We start from the raw sequence: 20,876 nt of genomic DNA, 5'->3' as shown, positions 1-20,876 counted from the left end.
AACATTGGCCGCTATTCCTAATATTTTAAATGAGCTCCATTGTAATAATACCGTATTAGTAAGGACCTTAACTAATGTATAAAAAATAAAAGTCGAAACAATTTAAATGCTTATTTAATTATTAAAACACGGTTTGGGGTCATGTTAATTTTGTTAAAAACAAAACTTTTTTTACGACTTATATAAACTTGATTTATTATACTCTGTCTAATAGCTACTACGCTTTTCAATTTTTTAAAAACACAGGTTATTAATTTTTTCGTTTATGACTGTTAACGATTTAGAATCATTTCATTCGTGTAAACATATCTAAAAAAAAACCCTTCGGATTCTGGCTATTAACATTATTTAAATAGGTTACACGCCCTTATAGGCTGTTGGGTAACAACGAAAAAATCGAACTTGCTCTATCGCAGGACTTATGTCTTCTGTAGGAGTAAGAAGTCTGTTTCTTTTAGTTTAGAATCATTTTGTAATTGTTTAGGGGTTTCCGGATCTTCTATTTGAATGTAGTTCTTGTCCCAAATTTGCTGCTCGCCACTGCCTAGTAATGAATAGATCACCGTGGAAGTTATCATCACGCCAAACATGATCCAAAACACTACACGCCACTCTAAAACGGTTCTCTGAAATATTCGAAAACTAATTTCGTTTGTATACCATATTACCACAGAATAGATAAATCACTAATCTGTGATATTATGTTAAAAGGTGGTGTAAGCAAAAATGGTTTTTGCCTTGTCATGTGATAAATTTGGTACTAAAACTTTACACTCTTTTTTTTACACCTCCACATTCACCTTCAGTTCTTACTTCTAAATGCTGCGCTGGCCTGATTGGATTGAAACCCAATATGAAAACATCCACTAAAGACTTTCACCTAGAAAAGAAAACGTCAAATAGACACTGGAAACCTCACCACCTTCAAGATAGCTTTCAAATACTTTTATTGTACTGAGCATCGATTTGGTCTTATCGCTTGTCTCTCATCAGCTAATGTTCTTATCGATTATCTATTATCCGTTATCCGGGGAATATTGATTTCCTCATACTACCATTTCATTCCCACCCCTTCAAAAACTGTTCTCCATCCCATTCACATTCCAATAGGGGAAGTCGTCGTAACATTTTTTACTAGTTCATTACCTCTCTAAAAAAACCTGAATAAGGTTGAAAAAATTGTTTGTGTTTTTGTAAATTGCTAAGACTTACGTTGGTCGTTAAGATGCCCGCCACGTAGGGAGATACTACACCGGGCAAACAACTTATGCCGTTGACCAATGCCATAATGGTGGCTGAATAGTTGGGAGATAAGTCCAAAGTGTTGACCCGGATGCTCGGGTAACAAAATCCCATTAGTGCCATGCCAAGTGTGAAGAATATAATGGTGGCCACACCGTCGCACCCGACGAACGACGCACATATCACTCCCAATGCTGGTCCCACATTACCTGGAATGTGTTCATCAAGACATTAGGAGTGCATTTTTAAAAGAATGAGTATTTTGGCCAGACCAAAAAAGTGGTCCGAGAGTGGTCCTACTAGTAGAAAAAGAAAGAGAGAAAAAATTGAGATGGTTTGAGCATGGTGGTAGAAAGAAGGAAAGTGAGATCAGAGAGATTAATGCGGAAGGATTTAAAGGTAGATACGAAGACTGAAGAAGATGTTTTCAAGGGTCTGACGTTCCTAAAAGATGGGAAAGATGGTTTTTTATTTACCTATAGCCGCAAACACTTTTCTGACTGTGGTGATGTCCAAGTATTTTTTTTCCAATGTCCAATCGGCAAGTACGCTGGAACTTATAGACGTTATCCATTGAGCTATGTACGGGGCGGACGAGTAGATACCATTCTGAAAGCATTACCGTCATTTGTCGTCATAATCCAGTGCATTTGAATACACGGTACCTTACAGTAAGTTAGATTACCTACTTGTTTTACCGAGAAATGCAATACGTCGCTCATGTACTTAGGCAAATCGGTCATGACCGTGTAAACGCCCCAGCCGTGTCCCGATTCAGCCGCGATCAACGCCCAGACCGGCCACGAGGTCAGAATAGATTTCCACGGTGTTGGTGCCAAATTCTAAATTAATAAACATATAAATGAAAAAAAAGTCATCATACTGGTGTAGAGACAATGATGTCACATATGTCATTAGGAATTATTAGGTATACCGTATAACTGTACAAATTAATCACTTCCAAATAAACGCTTCAATGCAAAACCGAGGATGGAAAACAAGGACTTATCATTTGGGGAAACTACAATATTCTAAAAAAGATTTATAGAAAAACAAAAAGGTTTGCCAGTGTAATTTTCTAATTTTTTTTTTAGTTCTAACATTGATATGTTATTTGGTTGGATATAAGAAATTTCATGTCGTTATTTTTGCGTTACACTTTCACTTTAAATTATAGGTAAGAGATAAGACATATCATATCCATGATTAAATGGTTTTCCGTGGAGCAGAAAAAATAACTAGGTTTTTTTTTCTTAAGTCAAACGCAGTGTTTTGATAATATTGTATAATATAATATAAAAGCCTCACTCTAGATCTATTCTAATTTTCAAAACTTCATTCGCAAAATTCCACCCGAAAAATTAAAATAAAGAAAAAGTTTTCACCCCTTCTAGTGGGAAGGGTTTATGATATTTTCTAAAGTGTATCGACTATCGGTAGTATCATAACTAAAGAATACCCAACACAAATATTGAAAACTAATTCGACTGTTTTTTTTTAAGTTACAACGTGCAGTTATATATTAAGTTGGAAAATGGGGAAAAAAAATAAATTTGACAAAAACAACATAACATAAATCAATTCAGCGTTCAATTCGTCACGACTGTTAATACCTAATAATGATAATTTTGTTTTTATCTCTTACACAATTTCTCTGAGTACCTCCGATGGTTTGGCACAAGTAATTCCGTTCTTCCACAGAAATGAATGGATGTGAATGCGGATCGTTGTAGACCGTACAACACCACACACAGAACCATACCAACGACGTGAAACCAAAGAAATAGAAAACGTTTGGCCAACCTCCAGACGTGTAATAGATAATGTATCCGCTCAGCGAGTTCGCCAACACGTTTCCCAGTTGTACGCCTGTTTTGGCATAAGCCATCAGAATAAAAATAATCGATAGGTATTATACTACACATTTAATACAAACAATATTGATAATAAATTATGATGACGAAAAAAAAAACTGGGAATCCTAGCCCTATCCCTCTTATGGTCCGTTACGCAAGAAACCTAATAGAAGTGCCATTCGGGCAACTTGACAAAAAATCATACCGCTTTATAGAAAAAATAGATTTTAATTAAAAGTTTGTTTTAGAACATAGGTATATTATACTAGTCACTTTGTGTGTATTATCACCTAAACCGAGTGGTCATTATAGTAAAACGTGTGTTATTTAATAACAATGATCAGTAACCTGTAAACTTATAAATTATACAAATCTATCTAATTTAATTACATCAAGCTCATGTTCGTGTAGTGTTTGATATGTTTGTAGACAAAGAGACACGATCAAAAAGTAAATTAAATAATACTATGACGGCGAATATGTGTACCATAGTGCAACAGTGTAACAAAATTGCATAGCTAGAGTGCCGTTTATGACATTTAAACTATAATTTATATACTTTGTGTATTTCCGTGAATTTTGTCGGCAAAAGTAAATATTATGCACTATAAATGTCTAAATGTAGGTTGCATTTTTGTAGCCAGCACTCTAAAAAGAGATTAGATCTGTTTTCTTGGTGATATTATTCCTCACCTGCAAACACGAAAGTCGTAAGTCTTCCTCTTTCGCCTGGTGGCGTCCACAAAGCCAAAAGTGCACAAAGAGCCGGGAACGTCACGCCCTGTCAGAGTAAAAAATGACATTGTATTTTTTGTAAAAAGATACTATTTTGATTTTAGGGTATTATAAACTGCTAGTTAAATTCAATAGGTAAGTTAAATTCTTTCCATGGCTTGTGGTATTCGCCTACACGCCTCACACAAGCACTGCTTATTTGGTAAAAGGAGATATTTTATGAGTTAGGAATACAAATCTAAAAAATTAATTTCATCGTTTTTCTCATATTGAATCAACGATTTCCCTTTTATCCCATTCCCATTCCTCTATTTCCTTTCCCCTGCTAGCCGTAAGATACGGTTTGTCAGGGCTGGACGCTTTCAAGTTAAACGAGTAGAACTTAAGTACTTCTCCGAGTCCTTCGGCGAACCGCAAAGCGATCAATTGCTTGGATCCCAACCGAGCCACCGCCGGTGTGATTAGCGTAAGTACGGCTGTGGAGAGTATGCCCAAGCCCAGTACATGTTTGCCACCGTACTTTTGGGCCATTAGTCCACCTGGCACGTGCGTGATCACGTAGCCGTAGTAGAAAGCCGACAACACCAACCCTTGCGTCTCTTCGTCCCAATCAAAGTGTTCGTTATTGTATCCACTGGTGACAGCAGTTCTTGTACCGTTGCCGTCGTCGGTGTACTCGGTTTCGGCCATTGGACAATAGTCTAAGCCTTTCACAGCCACGTTTTCCACGGGTTTCACCATCTGCGTTAACGTGATGCCCAAACAAATTCGCATCATAAACGCCATTGTCACGCCCAACATGGCCATTACGGCCAGCAGCCATCTTTGAGGTATGCCTCCTGAACATTTTTGGAAATTTATAAAATGTTGTTAAAATACATTCCTGTAGTTAAAAGCATTTCCGTAATATTTTATTACAATATTATGAAAATATTTTCAACGACAAATGAAAAAATATTTTAGAATTTTTGAAGTATTCAATCCCCAGAAAACAACTGTTTTTAAAATTTGTTTAACAATTAGTTTAAAACATTTAAAATTGTTACCGTAGGTTTTATATTATATTAGACAAGTCAGTTTAAATTTTCGTTTGCCTTTGAAGCTACAGATGCATATGTTATTTGAATACAAAATTTATCCCAGACAACAAAAATATATTTATATTCTATAAATGTTGTTACAATATTTATTAATGTTTAAAAAATATTTTACAATACGATTTCGGCAGGAAATGAAATATTTTTGTTTTTTTTAAATTCTCCAAATGTTTACATTATTGTTTAATGTTAAGGGAATATTCCTTAAAACAATAAAAATATAACATATGTTTTCCTGCCAAAATATTATTATAAAAAAATAATAATAATAACATTGTGTATAAAACATTACTATATTTTTGCTGTCAAAAAATACTCCATGTAAGTAAGTAATACATAAAAAATACAAATAAATAGTAATACAAATAAATCTTATCAATTATTTGATGTGTATTGTAATTATTAGTGCGTTGTGATGTTTATCTAACAACAAAAGGTTTGTCTGAAATATAACACACTCAAAGTGTGTGCTGTACGTTCGATACAGTTCACGTTTTTTAAATAATTTTTATTATTGTGTTAGTTTTGTAGTAATCTCGTCGAAACGGCGAATACCTTTCAATATTATTATAGACACTCGAACGAGTAATGTTAATAATAAATGAAACCAAGTACTCACTGTAAGTTAAAATGGTTGTAGCCTGTCCAGGGTGTTCCGATTCCGAAAAACTGGTACCTTTCATGATTGGAGGTAACAGTTAATACAATCAATCATACGATACAGTGTACAATAGTTATTATAAACCATCGAAACTATCAACAGCGACAAAATAATAATAGTAAAATTAACTTAAGTAAAATCAAGTCTAGTAAACCGCGCTGGTATATTATTATTTTATTTTATCTACTAGTCATTTGAGTCCTTATCTCGTTTTTTCACCAGAAACAAACTTAATTCACAGTTATACCTTATCGCTTTGTTATAATTCATGCAATATAATATAATAGTAAAAACCGTATAGTGAACGTTAGAGGTTCTTAAATAGTGGTAACCTTTACAGTAAATAGTTTATCACCATAACCCCCTCCTATTTAATGAAACTATTATGTATTTTGTTAATCTCCAACAGTTTTATACTCATCTTTTGCATTGAAGTTTTAATATACAAATTAGTAAGTATACTATTAATTGGCAATACCATTTTAGAACAATAATTGAAAAACATTGCGTTTTTGTAAATTAACTTTAATGAAATAGGTATTTATGATGCGTCTTTTAAAAAAAGTATATAATGAGAATGAGCATTATAAATAATTATTATTACACTGATAAGAGAAACAATAAAAACATATTATTATACAATTATGCATATTATTAAAATAATATGTTGTCAATTTCATAGGTTGACCTCAATGAGTCATAATGTCTTGTTTCGAATTTATTGTATTTTTTTATTTAAGACAATATTTTGTTGAAATAATTTAGTGTTATAATATGGAAAAAATTTGATTTTGAAAAAAATGAATAGCAAAATTATTTTTTAACAATACCAGGGTCAATACAAATGATTACAGTCAAGAATAAACTTAATCCTATAAATTGTATTATTTTTGTTAGTATTATGGCGTTGTTCGAATCCGAAAATTATTTACACATCAATATGATAATTAGGCCGGTAGGTAGGTAAGTACATCAATCCGGCTTTTTCATCGACGGGTCATCTCCGACTGTTGGTTCACTCTCTTGGTAGTTTTTTTGCGACTCGTCCTTTTCCTGATAATTTTTTCTTTTTTCATATTCCATGTCGTCCCAAAATTGAGTCTCGCCGCTTCCGATTACGGTAAACAGCATCGAGGAAGCCACCATCACTACCAGCATGATCCAGAACACCAAACGCCATTCCGAAATTGTCCTCTACAACAACTCTCGGGTAAGTATTAACTATATAAATGGTTTTTTACCAGGTAAACGAAAACAAATATCATCTTATGTAATTACATTGGGAGTTAGGAGTCCAGCCACATAAGGAGTGGCCATTCCTGACAGGCATCCAATACCGTTGACCAAAGCCATTATGGTGGCTGAGTAGTTTGGCGACAAGTCCAGTGCATTGACTCGTATGCTGGGATAGCAGAACCCCATAAGTGCCATCCCCAATGTAAAAAAGAATGTTGCCGTCAACTTGTCGCATCCCACGAACGACGCGCACATCACACCCAGTCCGGGTCCAACGGTGCCTATAAGTATGTGAAAAAGTATTTTTTTTTAAAAGAACAATTCTTGCATATACTGAATATATATGCTTATATATATTGAACAGAGTGTACGTTAAATGTATGTCACTGTTTATGTATATAATCTATAATATATTTTGTGAATACACATTTTAGCTTCGATGAAGAAAAAGAAGGTATTGGTGTTAAAATAATCTGTTTAACCGCTGTATCGATTCCTTCATGTAGCAAGTCTATAGATAAAAAAAAACCGTACCCTAATAATACTTTACATTTACGATACATCCCGTACAACGCATTAGCCAGTCACATTTACCTATGATAGCGAATAGTTTCCTCACTGCTGTGACACTCATGTGTTGTTTTTTAATCGTCCAGTCGGCCATCACGCTACTTACGATCGACGTTATCCACTGGGCGATGTACGGAATTGACGTCAGGAAACCGTTCTGTAAAACGAAATGAGTCGGGTGTAAAATCTGTATTACAAAGAAAACAGCAATAATTTCACCCATTGAAAATGGTACTTGTTCCACTGAGAAATGAAGCACGTCGCTCATGTATTTGGGTAAATCACTCATGAGAGTGTAACCGCCCCAGCCGTGTCCGGATTCCGCAACGATTAGCCCCCAAACTGGCGCAGATGTCAAAATATGTTTCCACGGGGTAGGTGCTAAGTCCTGTTAAAACATAATATAAGTAAGCCGAGGTTAAAACACACCTAAGTGGTATTCGTCACAGTGTCATTGCAATAATATCACTCACCTTTTTCCTCTCGATACTTCCTATTGTCTGTAGCAAATAGTTGCGTTCGTGCTCGGAAATAAACGGATGTGACAACGGATCGTTATAGACCACGAGGCACCAGATGACGAACCAGACCATGGATATGCCACCGAAAAAGTAGAAAACGTTTGGCCAGCCGCCGGGCAGGACATTAATGATGAATCCGCTAATGGAGTTGGCAAAAATGCTTCCCAATTGTACGCCTGTAACATATTGTTCAAAATTGTCACTTATCCCAGGCCGATCTATAGAATCTAAGTTTTGAAATACATTTTCGTATCAAAATTCAGTTTGATTAATGTGCTTAACGGCAAGACATCATATTGTGCTAAGAAATACGCTAACATTTAACCACCGCTAGTGAGTCTAGGGATGGACCGAATAATTGGTAGTTATTCGGTATCCGGCCTATTCGGCCGATATTTTGAGATCAATTTATAATCGGCTATTCGGCATCGGTTATTAATATTCGGCCATTTAAATTAAATTATATAATCACTAATCAGTACAAGAAGAAAAATGTATCTGCCAAAGTAGCAACAGCTAGCAACACCGTTTGTAAATTGTAATATGATATGAATAATTGATTTGACTGAAACCTTATAAATTATAACCAATACATTTTATAAAGTGTTGTTATTTGTTAAATTTTTTTTAGATACATAAATAGTTTATAAATGGTTTAAAATTATTAGAATAGTCAATAGATACATTTTATAAAATGTTATTAAGTTAAATCGATTAAGAAAATCTTGTCATTTGTATTGTATAATATAAAATACTTTTTATTTTATATATAGTAATAGTTTATAACAGTTTAAAATTATAATAAGTACATTTTATAATTTGTTATGAAATAAAATTGTTTTTGAAAAGTACATATTGTTGTACGTCTTTAATCTTCATAGCTAAAATTAATTTAACCTATTTAGTATTTAGTTTATTTAATAATATGAAAATCTTATTATTAACTATTAAGTATATTATAATATTTTTTATCGGTATTCATATTATTTTTTAACAATCTACTCATGATATATTTTGTCATGATGTTAGGTATCAATATTTTGTTAAATATTCTACACCGAATTTACAACAAAATATTTATCTAATTCTAGAGTAACCTTTTTTTTTTTTATTGAGATAAATATTTAATAATTCTTTGTACTTTTACATTGTGACCATATCAATAAAAATACAATTAGATTAAAATAGACTTAAATCAATTTGTTTTATCAGCAGAAGCAAATACTACTTTTAGATAAATACATAAACAAATATTAAAGTCTTAATTCTTTATTTTCAAAAATAAAACATCAAAATTGTACATAATTGTCTTGGGTCAGTTCAAAAAGAAACATCTTACTATAACTCATAGCTTGTACTAAACTATATGAATTTGGTTCAGTACTTAAAATGTACGTGTATGAACATGATTTCATTAAGACAAATATTCGTTATAATAAAAATGAGTGATGTCCTCTAAGTTCATCAAGGTAGCAAAAATGCGTGTTAGAGTTGGTTTGAAGTGCATATGGTTTGAAAAACAACCCATAACATTAATTACCTGCAAAAACTAGCGTCGAAAGCTTTCCTTTTTCAAGCGGTGGTGCCCATTGAGCCAAAAGTGTGCAAAGTGCCGGAAACGTAGTACCCTGTAATTATAGGTAGTCATATTAGTGTGCGATTACCGAAGAAAACAGATAGGTACTATGGAGCCAAAAGTGTGCAGTGCTGTAAACGTGACACCCTATAAGTAGAACCCCTTGAGAAAACACTAGTATTGCCGTTTAGGCTCGTCATAGATTCCTAGAACCTTACAGGGATTCCTGACTTATAAAAGCAGCTAGTAAATTGAGTTGGATATCATTAGGATTCCCAGTGCTATCGAGGTAATTATAAGATATATATATATGTATACCTCTCCCAGTCCCTCGACGAAACGCAAGATCATCAGTTGTGTGGAACCCATGCGAGCCACCATCGGCGTGAACATGGTAAGAACGGCTGTGGAGAGAATTCCTAGGCCCATGGTGTGTTTGCCACCGAACCTTTGGGCTAACAAACCACCAGGCACGTGGGTTATTATGTAACCGTAGTAGAACGCCGACAGTATCAAACCCTGAGTTTCTTCGTCCCAATCAAATCGACTGCTTGTGTCTTCTTCATAGTGTGTTGAGGTGGTGTTTGATTGCCTTTGTGGTACATATGGCATGGGGCAATATTCTAGATCTTTCTGTCCAACTTTTTCTATCGTATTCACTACCGGTTTTACCATCTGCGTAATGGTAATAGCTAAACAACCTCGCATAACGTAAGCCATCGTCACGCCCATCATACCCATCACAGCCATTACCCATCTTTGAGAAACAACACCTAGATAATGTATGCTTGTATTTCGACATACTTCTAATTGTAGATAATTTAAAGTTTTGACATACAAAATGTTTTAGTCACATTTCATTCTAATTCTACATTTATTAATTATTTTATGATTTTAAATTTTAGAACGTATTATATCATGATAATTTATGTATGCAAATGTAATTCTAGTTTTCTTATTTTATAGAGCGGTTTGGTGTAATATATTGTTTGCTGAATAAGTATTCCACTTAGCCAGCCCAGAAGTAATTATTTGGAATATTGGATATGGCATGAAACCTAGATTGTCTAACTACGAAGCATCTAGTGACGTTAAACTGTTAAAGTGCAACAATATATGTAAATTATTTATTATAATTAGTCCAACCTTAATTTTTTAAAGGATTTTAGGATACTATATTAATGACATGCTGATCGTTTAATCCAGAAAAACAAGCAGAATATCCCTAATGCTTACAACTCTGAAATAGTTAACAAATAACCGTTTAACTCGTACTCTATACCATCCAATCCTTTGTCAAGATCAGCCGAATATATTTTACAACAGCGTTTTGTAATAACAGCGCCAATAAAAACATATAGCTATGCCAATAACTTTACATGTATATAATAAAAAATAAATAACTATTATTTGTATGCGCCTTAGTTTGGGTAGGTAAGCTTAGGTATCAGAAATGTTCAGCAGTGCTATTGGCGTAACTTCTGTAAGGTTTTTAATATTGTCTAAATTCTATGGAAGCTTCATGGGTGGATACTAGGTTAGACTATGTTTATGCCACTCAGCGAACTCTGGTTTTGAAGTACTTACATTTTCCCAGATCCGCCTTCTGGGGCATGGTTGACGATGCTAAAGGAGTTTGATTTCGGTCTTGGTCTTCTCCGAAATGTTAAAGCATGTATTATAATGAAATCAATTCGCACTGATGGTAGCTAACCGATAAAGTAAGAAACATTGTGTGCGCTGCAATGGTTTAGGCTTAGTTATAGTGTTAACTGTCGAATGAGACGCGTCCAGCTGTTAGCATGTTCTCCTCGTCTTATCTGTCAGGTACGACCACTAATCGCCATCGATGAAATTTCAAGTACTTTTCGCAACAAAGATAAAAAAATTAAATGATATTAAATATAAAATAAATAAAACCACACGCAAAGCCGGTTTTTGTTTGTAGGCTTTCTGATAAAAACTACACGACATCCCCCACAAAGTCCAATGAAAATGACGGTAGATTTAACAAAATATTTATTAACAATATACCATAAACTAAAACAATTTATACTTTCATTCTCAAATTGTCACTAAATTTTAAAATATTTATGAATTTTTTAACTATTAGTTATATTTCGTGTCAAACCTAGATTTTTACCAAGTCTTTTGCTAATTTCTCAAATTACAATTGAAAGTATTTTATGTTTTTTTAAATGTATGTTGTTTATTAAATTTATGTCACTACTAGCTTGAAATCGTTATTTTGATAAATTGTAATAAAACTATAAAGCAATATATGATCTTATATAGACAGAAAAATGGATAATCCGTTTTTAAGCGCAACCGGAAAATTAGTGCAAATACGGTTTGCGTTGAAGTTTTGAAATTAATGTCGACAGTATTAACTTATTTAACTATAAACACATTTAATTAATTACAAAAATATAGTTGACAATATTATCCTAATAAGTGTAAGTTCGGTTTAATTAAAATTACATTTTTAATATTACCTCTTTATGTATAATAGTATTTGTGTTTTTTGTTAACAAACTATGACGCTATCATGTTATGATATAATGTAGCTTTAAAATGTTATTAAAAGAAATTCAGTTGATATTAGCATACCACAAGACCGACCCATTGTTTAATTCAACAACTTTTCGTAACAATTTCCAATTATTCGTTCCATTACTTACATTAAATAAATAATATTTATAGATTAACGATTTATTACATTTATGTATAAATGACAAAATCATTTTCAAGTAAACAAATCTGTAGATGGTAGAAATATTAGTATCCATAAAAAGCATTGTAAATGGTAAAACTATGTTAAATATTGTACTTTAAGTATCTGTTTTGCAGTATTCATAAATTGTATTCTGCACTTATCCCAATTCAGTTCAGACTCATCTATTATATCTTATTGCCCTTCGAATTGTTTTTTTTTTAAACTGTTATCCATTTTAATTAATTTGTATGAGCAGTACAAAAAATAAACAGAAACAAAATTTTTCAACATGTTTAGGTAAAATTTTAATTGACAAACATACAAAATGAACATAGTTTCTATTAAATTAATAGCAACTGTAGAATTACCTATGTATAATATTATATAGACAGGTTTATTTACAAGAAAATCACACAATTAAATCAGTTGACGAAAACCGACATTACATCAATTTGGCTTTTTCAACGACGTGTCATATGCAGATGTTGGTTTACTGTCTTGGTAGTTTTTTTGCGACTCGTCCTTTTCTTGTCCTATTTTTCTTTTTTCGTATGTTTCTATATCGTTCCAAGGTTGTAACTCGCCACTACCGATCATGGTAAACACCACTGAGGAAGCCATCATCACTATCAGCATGATCCAGAACACCAAACGCCATTCCAAAATCGTCCTCTACAACGACATATGGATAAGTATAAATTATATAAACGTTTTTTTAACGGGTAAACAAAAAAAAATTAATCATCTTATGTAATTACGTTGGGCGTTAGGAGTCCAGCCACATAAGGAGTGGCCATTCCTGACAGGCATCCAATACCGTTGACCAAAGCCATTATGGTGGCTGAGTAGTTTGGTGACAAGTCCAGTGCATTGACCCGTATGCTGGGATAGCAGAACCCCATGAGTGCCATTCCCAACGTGAACAAGAACGTTGCTGTGACCTTGTCGCATCCCACGAACGAAGCGCACATTACACCCAATCCGGGTCCGATGGTGCCTAAGTATATGAAAGTCAATTTTTTTTTTTAAGAAAAATTCTAGCATGTATTTTCTACAGGGTTATTACAAGGACAAAGACAAATGAATGGAGAAGGAAGTTCAGCAAGGAACTTCAAGAGAACTAGGCTTAGCATTAGTCACTAGTTACATTAAAGGATAAAAAATACAGTGGTTGGCCTATATTATAAGAAGAAACCATCAGAGCAGTTATGTAATGGAAACCGGAAGGGAAGAGACCTCGAGGCAGACCGAGGAAGAGATGGCTAGACGTAGTAGAAAATAATTTTAAAGCTTTGAGAGTGCAAGAATGGAAGGAAATTGTTCAAGATCGAGTGAGATGGATGGATGTAGTGATGACGGCAAAGACTCTAATAGATTTGTAAATGCCAGTGGTGAGCTTGTACAGAATGTACGGTAAATGTACATCACTCTATACTGGAACATAGTCCATTTAAATAAATTGTTTCCTAATATTACACTATGCAGAGATTAAAAAGCTAAAATAAATTTACGGTATATCCCGTACAACGTCACAACCCCTTAGTAGTTTACCTATGGCGGCATAAAGTTTCCTCACTGCCGTGACGCTCATGTATTGTTTTTTGATCGTCCAGTCAGCTAACACGCTACTTGTAATCGACGTTATCCACTGGGCAATGAAAGGAATGGACGACAGGAAACCGTTCTGTGAAACGCGTGTACATTTTTATTATTAAAAAGAAAACAGCAATGATTTCGGGCATTTAAAATAGTACTTGTTTCACTGAGAAATGAAGCACGTCGCTCATGTATTTGGGTAGATCGCTCATGATAGTGTAACCACCCCAATCGTGTCCCGACTCCACGACTATCAACCCCCAAACGGGCGCGGACGTCAGAATGTGTCTCCACGGGGTTGGTGCCAAGTCCTATTAAAACATAATGTAAGTAAACCGAGTTTAAAACACACACAAGTGTCGTTCGTCACAGTGTCCTAACAGTAATATCACTCACCTTTTTCCTCTCGATACTCCCTATGCTCTGCAGTAAATAGTTGCGTTCGTGATCGGAAATAAACGGATGCGACAACGGATCGTTATAGACCACGAGGCACCAGATGACGAACCAGACCATGGATATGCCACCGAAAAAGTAGAAAACGTTTGGCCAGCCGCCGGGCACGAAATGAATGATGAATCCACTAATGGAGTTGGCAAAAATGCTTCCTAATTGTGCACCTGTAACATGTTAGGTTATGTCAAGCTAACACTAGTTACCCGTCAAGTCGATCTAAAACGTCTTAGTCAGGAAATATACTGTCGTATTAAAACCCAGTTTGGTTTATATGCATAAAGCCAAGGCATCATATCGTGCTTTTAGGTCAGCTAACATCGAACATAATTACTAAAAGCACAACCAGCAAACTTCCTTCACACTTTTATCTCCTTGACATTCCTATTTCGGCTATTAATATTGTTTTTTCATCTCTTTCTTTTCAATAGTCATAAATTTCCTATTAATATATGACACTTTTTTGTCGCACAGCACTATTGAACACGATAGAACAACTTATTAATTTTTAATATATTGGCTTTAATCAATCTGTTTAATTCTCAGTCACGCGCTTTAACACTACAATGTGTGGCACTTGGGGTAAAAGTCCTTAGGGTAAATTTTTACCATTCGCGTCTAACTGAGGGTGAAAGCACCCAGCAATAACTAAAATATGTAAATCATTGTTGGATAAATGTACATGTTATTTATTGTAATCTATAAGTAGATTTAAGAAATTTACTAAACATATTTGATACGTCATTTAAGAATCTTGTTGTCGCAAAGTGGTTTATAGATATGTATTACATCTTTAATAGTTTGTTTTTTAATGTGATTAATAACCTAATGAGTAATGAGTATTTATATATTTTACCTTGTAACCGTGTTAATAAGATAAAAATTTTAGTTCATAATACACTTGAATAGATATTTTTTTTGCTTTATAAAAGTAATTACCACCATTTGATAAGTACATAAACAAGTCCTGTTATCGTCTATTAAACAGATCAAAGTCTTAATTTTCAAAAAAAAAATCTGTTTAAAATAATTTGAGCCAAATCAAATACAAATTTCATACCATACCAAGCTTAACATGTCAACGTAATCGTAGTTGGTACTTAACCGTATTATGAATTTTTCCAATTCTTAAAATTGATTTAGCAGTTAAAAATGTATGTTTTATCAATTCTACGAGGTAGCAACGATGTGTGCTAGTGTTGGTTTAGTACAAATTGAATAATAAAATGTATTACCTGCAAAAACTAGCGTCGAAAGCTTTCCTTTTTCAAGCGGTGGTGCCCATTGAGCCAAAAGTGTGCAAAGTGCCGGAAACGTAGTACCCTGTAATTATAGGTAGTCATATTAGTGTGCGATTACCGAAGAAAACAGATAGGTACTATGGAGCCAAAAGTGTGCAGTGCTGTAAACGTGACACCCTATAAGTAGAACCCCTTGAGAAAACACTAGTATTGCCGTTTAGGCTCGTCATAGATTCCTAGAACCTTACAGGGATTCCTGACTTATAAAAGCAGCTAGTAAATTGAGTTGGATATCATTAGGATTCCCAGTGCTATCGAGGTAATTATAAGATATATATATATGTATACCTCTCCCAGTCCCTCGACGAAACGCAAGATCATCAGTTGTGTGGAACCCATGCGAGCCACCATCGGCGTGAACATGGTAAGAACGGCTGTGGAGAGAATTCCTAGGCCCATGGTGTGTTTGCCACCGAACCTTTGGGCTAACAAACCACCAGGCACGTGGGTTATTATGTAACCGTAGTAGAACGCCGACAGTATCAAACCCTGAGTTTCTTCGTCCCAATCAAATCGACTGCTTGTGTCTTCTTCATAGTGTGTTGAGGTGGTGTTTGATTGCCTTTGTGGTACATATGGCATGGGGCAATATTCCAGATCTTTTTGTCCAACTTTTTCTATCGTATTCACTACCGGTTTTACCATCTGCGTAATGGTAATAGCTAAACAACCTCGCATAACGTAAGCCATCGTCACGCCCATCATACCCATCACAGCCATTACCCATCTTTGAGAAATAACCCCTGTGAACAAAATGTATTTAGACATAATTTTTTTAAAATAATTAGAGTCGAACAACGAATTGGAAAGTCTCTAAATTTAATTTTTTACAGTTCTAACAAGTCTTAAAGTCCCGTGTATATTTTTACATACAAATAGTAAAAATATATATCAAAAAACTATTCACAGAAGTTTTGACCGATAAAAACCGCAGGGCAAATGCGGGTGAGTTATCAAGGGGTCCACATTTTATAATAATGATGGAAATTAATATAATTTCGAAGGGCGGGGATATGGGTTGCCTAACAGTTCTAATAATGGTGAGCATGGCTCTGTAGACTGTGTCATTTTTTTTAGTAGTATGTTATTATAGTGTGCATTTTTATAGTCCTCTGAAAAATTGTGATTGTCCAATGTTAATAACAGTATTATAGTTTTAAGCGCATATAAACTTATAAGAACGCAGAACTAAATAATATTTTACGAACAAAAGAAAATAATTATTAATTCTTTTTTTTTTAAAGCTTTTTATTGCAGTTTATTGTGTTGAAATATTTTTAAGCTTTGGTGTTACAACTCGACATCTGAATAAATATGTGTGGTTTTATTTATGACGTAAAATAATAATTACCAACTACAATATAGGGTGTTTCACAACTCACATGGTTTATTCGTGGTGTCAGATATAAAATACCATATATAGGTTGCCAAACAAGACAACTTGTGTACAAATTCTATTAATCTCGAGTGCCTAAGGTCACATGTTCAATAATAATTACTTCACTTTACGATACGATTCGCTTAAGCCAAATTTATTATGGTAATTAAACTGTCAATCCAAAAGTACCTAAACGGCTACGTGTAATTAAACAATTTGCAACTGATCCGCTTGTTGATTTTTGTTCTGCTTTATTTGCACAATTAGCTACTACCTTTGAGAGGGGTCAAAGTTCCACTATTATTACTAGTTAAGCAATATTAATTCACAGGAATTTTTTTTTCTAAAAATACTCTTCTAGCCCACTCCCTCCACTGCTCCAACTGAATAAGTTTAAACCCCAAATTAAAAGTTCAGTTGTCGTTATGTTTTAAAATTTAAAACTAATAACTAATTTCAAAAATATTTAGTAATGTAACTTAAATATACATTTAAAATGTCCAAGCACTCGTTTGTGTAATAGTTATAGTCTGTAGTCTTAAGTCTGTAATCAATTTTATTTTTATGTAGATAATTTGTCGTTTTGTTAAGTAATTACTTTTAGCAATTCTAAAAATACAAACCAATATGTATAAAGTACATAATCATTATTTTAGACATGTTTTAAAATAATGTAAAGCGAGTAGTTATTTTAATCGGTTTATGTCAATTATAAAAATTAACTTAAGTTTAAGAGGGCGTCGCCCTGGTGATTTTCAGTGGTAAAAACATGTTTACGCCAACTGAAAATAACTCGCTCAATTATGGTTTTAGAGTAAAAGCACCCGTTATAAAATTAAAAGAAAACAATATTCTGGAGGGCAAAACGGTGCGTTTTTAAAAAAAAATCATTTTTTGAAAAGTTACAGTCATTTAAAAATGTTAAAATAGTCGTTATTTCTAAACTATGTATTGAGCGTTATACTTGGAATATTGAAAAAACGCACTGTTATGCCCTCCGGAATATTGTTTTCTTTTAATTTTATACTGGGTGATTTTACTCAACACCAAAATTAAGCGAGTTATTTTCAGTCAGCTTAAACATGTAGGGATGAAAAAAAAATTTTATTCGCTTTCAACGATGCTGCGATAGTCCAAAAAATAAATTAACTACCAAAATAGAGTTCTAGTTATTGAACTAATAATTACACATCACAGTTTAATCTTTAAATTAAGATTTTGTAAAAAATTGCCTATACTTTACTCCTAAAACTTGGGCGGTGCGACGCCCTCTTAACTTAAAATGCTATGAGTTAACGAATGTTTTTCCTAAGAAAGCCTTTTTGTTTAGTTCAGTGTTGAAGTAAAAGTTGTAAATATAATTTAGTAAAAGAAATAACTGAAAATACCAGAATGTTGTTTTTACATTAAGTATTATTGAATAAAAATAATATAAACCTAAACGAGTACATTGTTATCTAATAGTGCATATGTTAAACACACAACACAGTGGTCATAAATCATTTTATTTGCCTGCATTCATAATATTCTGATACGTTTTACTAGTCTAATAGTGTTTAAACTATAGTGATAACTGATAATCAAACACCAAGATTAGGTTATGAAGCAGTAGCGCAAATATGGAAAGAAGAGGCCTTCAACCCAGCAAAACTCCTTCAAGCCCCCAAAACTATAGACTTCTCCAAAACATATTTTAGGCCTATTTGCATAAAAACCATTCTAAAAAATGATAAAAAAACAATAATTTTTGAAAAAAATAGAATTAATATTTTAAATAATTTGTGTAAAAAGACAGTTAGATATTAGAAAATGTCGCCAACTCATTTCAAGTAGTTTTTATAGGGATTTTATTTCAATCCAAATCCTGTGTATAGAATGTTGGGTAGAGTGTGCTATAATTGCAAGAAGTTAATATGTTGAAGGAGAGAAGGAGATTCCACAAAGGTCATATCATGTGAGCAAGTATGCAATGCGTTGACAGTTACAGTGTCAACCTCACAAGAGCACAGAATAGTGCCTTCAAAGGGCTAACGAGCTTTAGTTCAGAGGCAACTCTCGGCTATCAAAACCTAAAGTCGTGGCCAAATGAATATGCGGTTGATAATTCTGTCCACCGTGAGGCGATACCACACAAAGTAGCAAGAGCTGCTGGCGGAATATATATATATATATATATAAATAAATCCCGCGCTTTTAGTGTGTGAACGGTACTTTAAAATACGGCTCCCTATTGGACTAATGACTATAGTAGCTTAATAAGAGCTTCTTTAACAAGAAGAAGAAGAAGCAAGGACGAAATCGAGATCATGAACCACATTGTCATGGAGAGAATGGAGTAATAAAATGTACGAGAGGTGAACTTGAACCCCTCGGTTTTTATTTTTGGAGTACTTACATTTTTCCGAGTCCACCTTCTGGGCCATGGTCGACGACGGTGGTGACTAGGTTTAATTACAATTCTCGGTCTCGTTCAGAAAGGTCTTTTTGTAAATAAAATATTTTTTTTTATATTCACGGCAATTCGCACTGACGGCAACTAACATTCGAAGTAGAAAACATTGCGCGCATTCGCAACAGTCATTACCGTACACTGTGGATTAGACGTAGGTAGCTGTAGGCGCCACCTGTGTAAACGCCGTCGAATACAAAAACGGCCAGCACGGTGTTCCACGGAAATATTGATAATAGCTCGGCTAATCACAATCTGACAACAGGTAACCAAAGGCTTTTGTGTGTTCCTAAGGTAATCGACCGATGCCTTTGCCGCGACAGAACGTCCTAGGTAGGGAGTGTTACCCGTGTGAATGACACACTAGTCCCGTCGATTGTAGGTTTTCTTCTTTTTATCCGTCGGGTACCACCACCATCGATTGATATCAAGCGCAAAGATAAGAAAAATAAAACTCATACTAAAGCTAGCAAAGTGGGACAGATTGCAACCGAATGACTATAAAAAAATTTAAAAACAAAACGCTTCGATGCGGATCTGTAGATGGTGGGAATATTCAGTATCGAAAAAATCATTGTAATGGCAAAAGTGTGTATACAATTAATAATTGTATAATTTTTAGTGTATTAGGGTGGATAAGAAAAGGATTGATAGTCTGTCTACAATAATTTGTTACTGTCGTTACAGGCAAATCAACCATATAGTTTACAGATACTTATTGTCTGTTAGTTTAATCAAACATAGTAACCTAGAAATTTACTGCGATCAAAGTGTAATTTTCCCCATTATTGTGTTTTTATTTATTTATGTCTAGACCTTCGATGTCTTCTAAACGGCGAACTGATTTCTTCATGTAGTAAGTCTATAGATTAGAAAATTGTACCTGAAAGTTTTTCAAAAATTAAAAAAATAATTCTTTAAATAAAGTACTATTGATGTTTTCTATATTTATAATTTTCGAGCATAGTTTTAGGTAATTTTTTAAGGTCTTAAAATTAGACTGAACGTAGATCTGGATTGGGGCTATAGCCTATAACATACGATTTACTTAAAAAAATTTAGTCAAAACTCTTCTAAATTAAAGAAAAATCAAAAAAAAGGAAAATTATACTTTTGCCGTTGTAAGTATCTAAGCTGAAGTCAACAGGTATTTAAAAATATTTTCATTTTATATTTTTGGTTTTTCCTTAATAATAAATTATAGATGGTAGTAATATTAAAATATATCGATGAATCGTCATTCCATAATAATCCATTTCTTTTATTACCCGTGTATTGTAATCAACAACGTAATGAATCTATTTTTGAGATATGAGTTGACAAAGTGTAATTTCCCCCTTTTTTTGGTTCTTTAATAAAAAAATGTTTATTATAGATTTTAAAAAAAAATTAAATATTTTATAGCTTCGTCCAAAAAACTACCTTCAAGCAATTTTTCAAAACTTAACCCTGAAAGTGCACATAAAAAAGCCAAGTAAAAATAAATTTT

At 33.6% G+C, this 20,876-nt stretch overlaps 3 protein-coding genes across 4 annotated transcripts; all 3 read right to left on the bottom strand.

Annotated features, from left to right (window-relative positions):
* Positions 1–98: 98 nt before the first annotated feature.
* LOC126840691 (putative inorganic phosphate cotransporter) lies at positions 99–5,838 on the bottom strand. Its single transcript, XM_050576594.1, has 8 exons — positions 5,550–5,838; positions 4,224–4,672; positions 3,792–3,879; positions 2,888–3,111; positions 1,932–2,084; positions 1,719–1,851; positions 1,213–1,451; positions 99–626 (listed from the first exon to the last, which is right to left on the bottom strand). Exons 1-8 carry the CDS (start codon positions 5,611–5,613, stop codon positions 420–422), a joined length of 1,557 nt encoding a protein of 518 aa, XP_050432551.1. The 5' UTR covers positions 5,614–5,838; the 3' UTR covers positions 99–419.
* Positions 5,839–6,281: 443 nt separating this feature from the next.
* Positions 6,282–11,287, bottom strand: LOC126840690 (sialin-like). Of its 2 annotated transcripts, XM_050576593.1 has the most exons (8): positions 11,082–11,285; positions 9,813–10,267; positions 9,459–9,546; positions 7,871–8,094; positions 7,633–7,785; positions 7,422–7,554; positions 6,870–7,108; positions 6,283–6,785 (listed from the first exon to the last, which is right to left on the bottom strand). In XM_050576593.1, the coding sequence occupies exons 1-8, from the start codon at positions 11,107–11,109 to the stop codon at positions 6,564–6,566; spliced, it is 1,542 nt and encodes a 513-aa protein (XP_050432550.1). In that variant the 5' UTR covers positions 11,110–11,285; the 3' UTR covers positions 6,283–6,563. The 2 variants fall into 2 exon arrangements, with proteins under 2 accessions (XP_050432549.1, XP_050432550.1); XM_050576592.1 differs by having other exon boundaries at positions 6,282–6,785; positions 7,422–7,785; positions 11,082–11,287.
* Positions 11,288–12,490: 1,203 nt separating this feature from the next.
* On the bottom strand, positions 12,491–20,069 carry LOC126840692 (sialin-like). Its single transcript, XM_050576595.1, has 8 exons — positions 19,334–20,069; positions 15,849–16,303; positions 15,495–15,582; positions 14,203–14,426; positions 13,965–14,117; positions 13,762–13,894; positions 12,969–13,207; positions 12,491–12,882 (listed from the first exon to the last, which is right to left on the bottom strand). Exons 1-8 carry the CDS (start codon positions 19,359–19,361, stop codon positions 12,658–12,660), a joined length of 1,545 nt encoding a protein of 514 aa, XP_050432552.1. The 5' UTR covers positions 19,362–20,069; the 3' UTR covers positions 12,491–12,657.
* Between the last annotated feature and the right edge of the window lie 807 nt (positions 20,070–20,876).

This window comes from Adelges cooleyi, unplaced genomic scaffold (assembly GCF_023614345.1).
Source record: "Adelges cooleyi isolate 19-005CV unplaced genomic scaffold, UGA_ACOO_1.1 ACOO_flye_CR_arks_rails_tigmint_CR_PRNA_376, whole genome shotgun sequence".
NCBI lineage: Eukaryota > Metazoa > Arthropoda > Insecta > Hemiptera > Adelgidae > Adelges > Adelges cooleyi.
The sequence above is the reverse complement of the archived record's forward strand: the minus strand, read 5'-3'. Positions and strand labels throughout refer to the sequence as shown.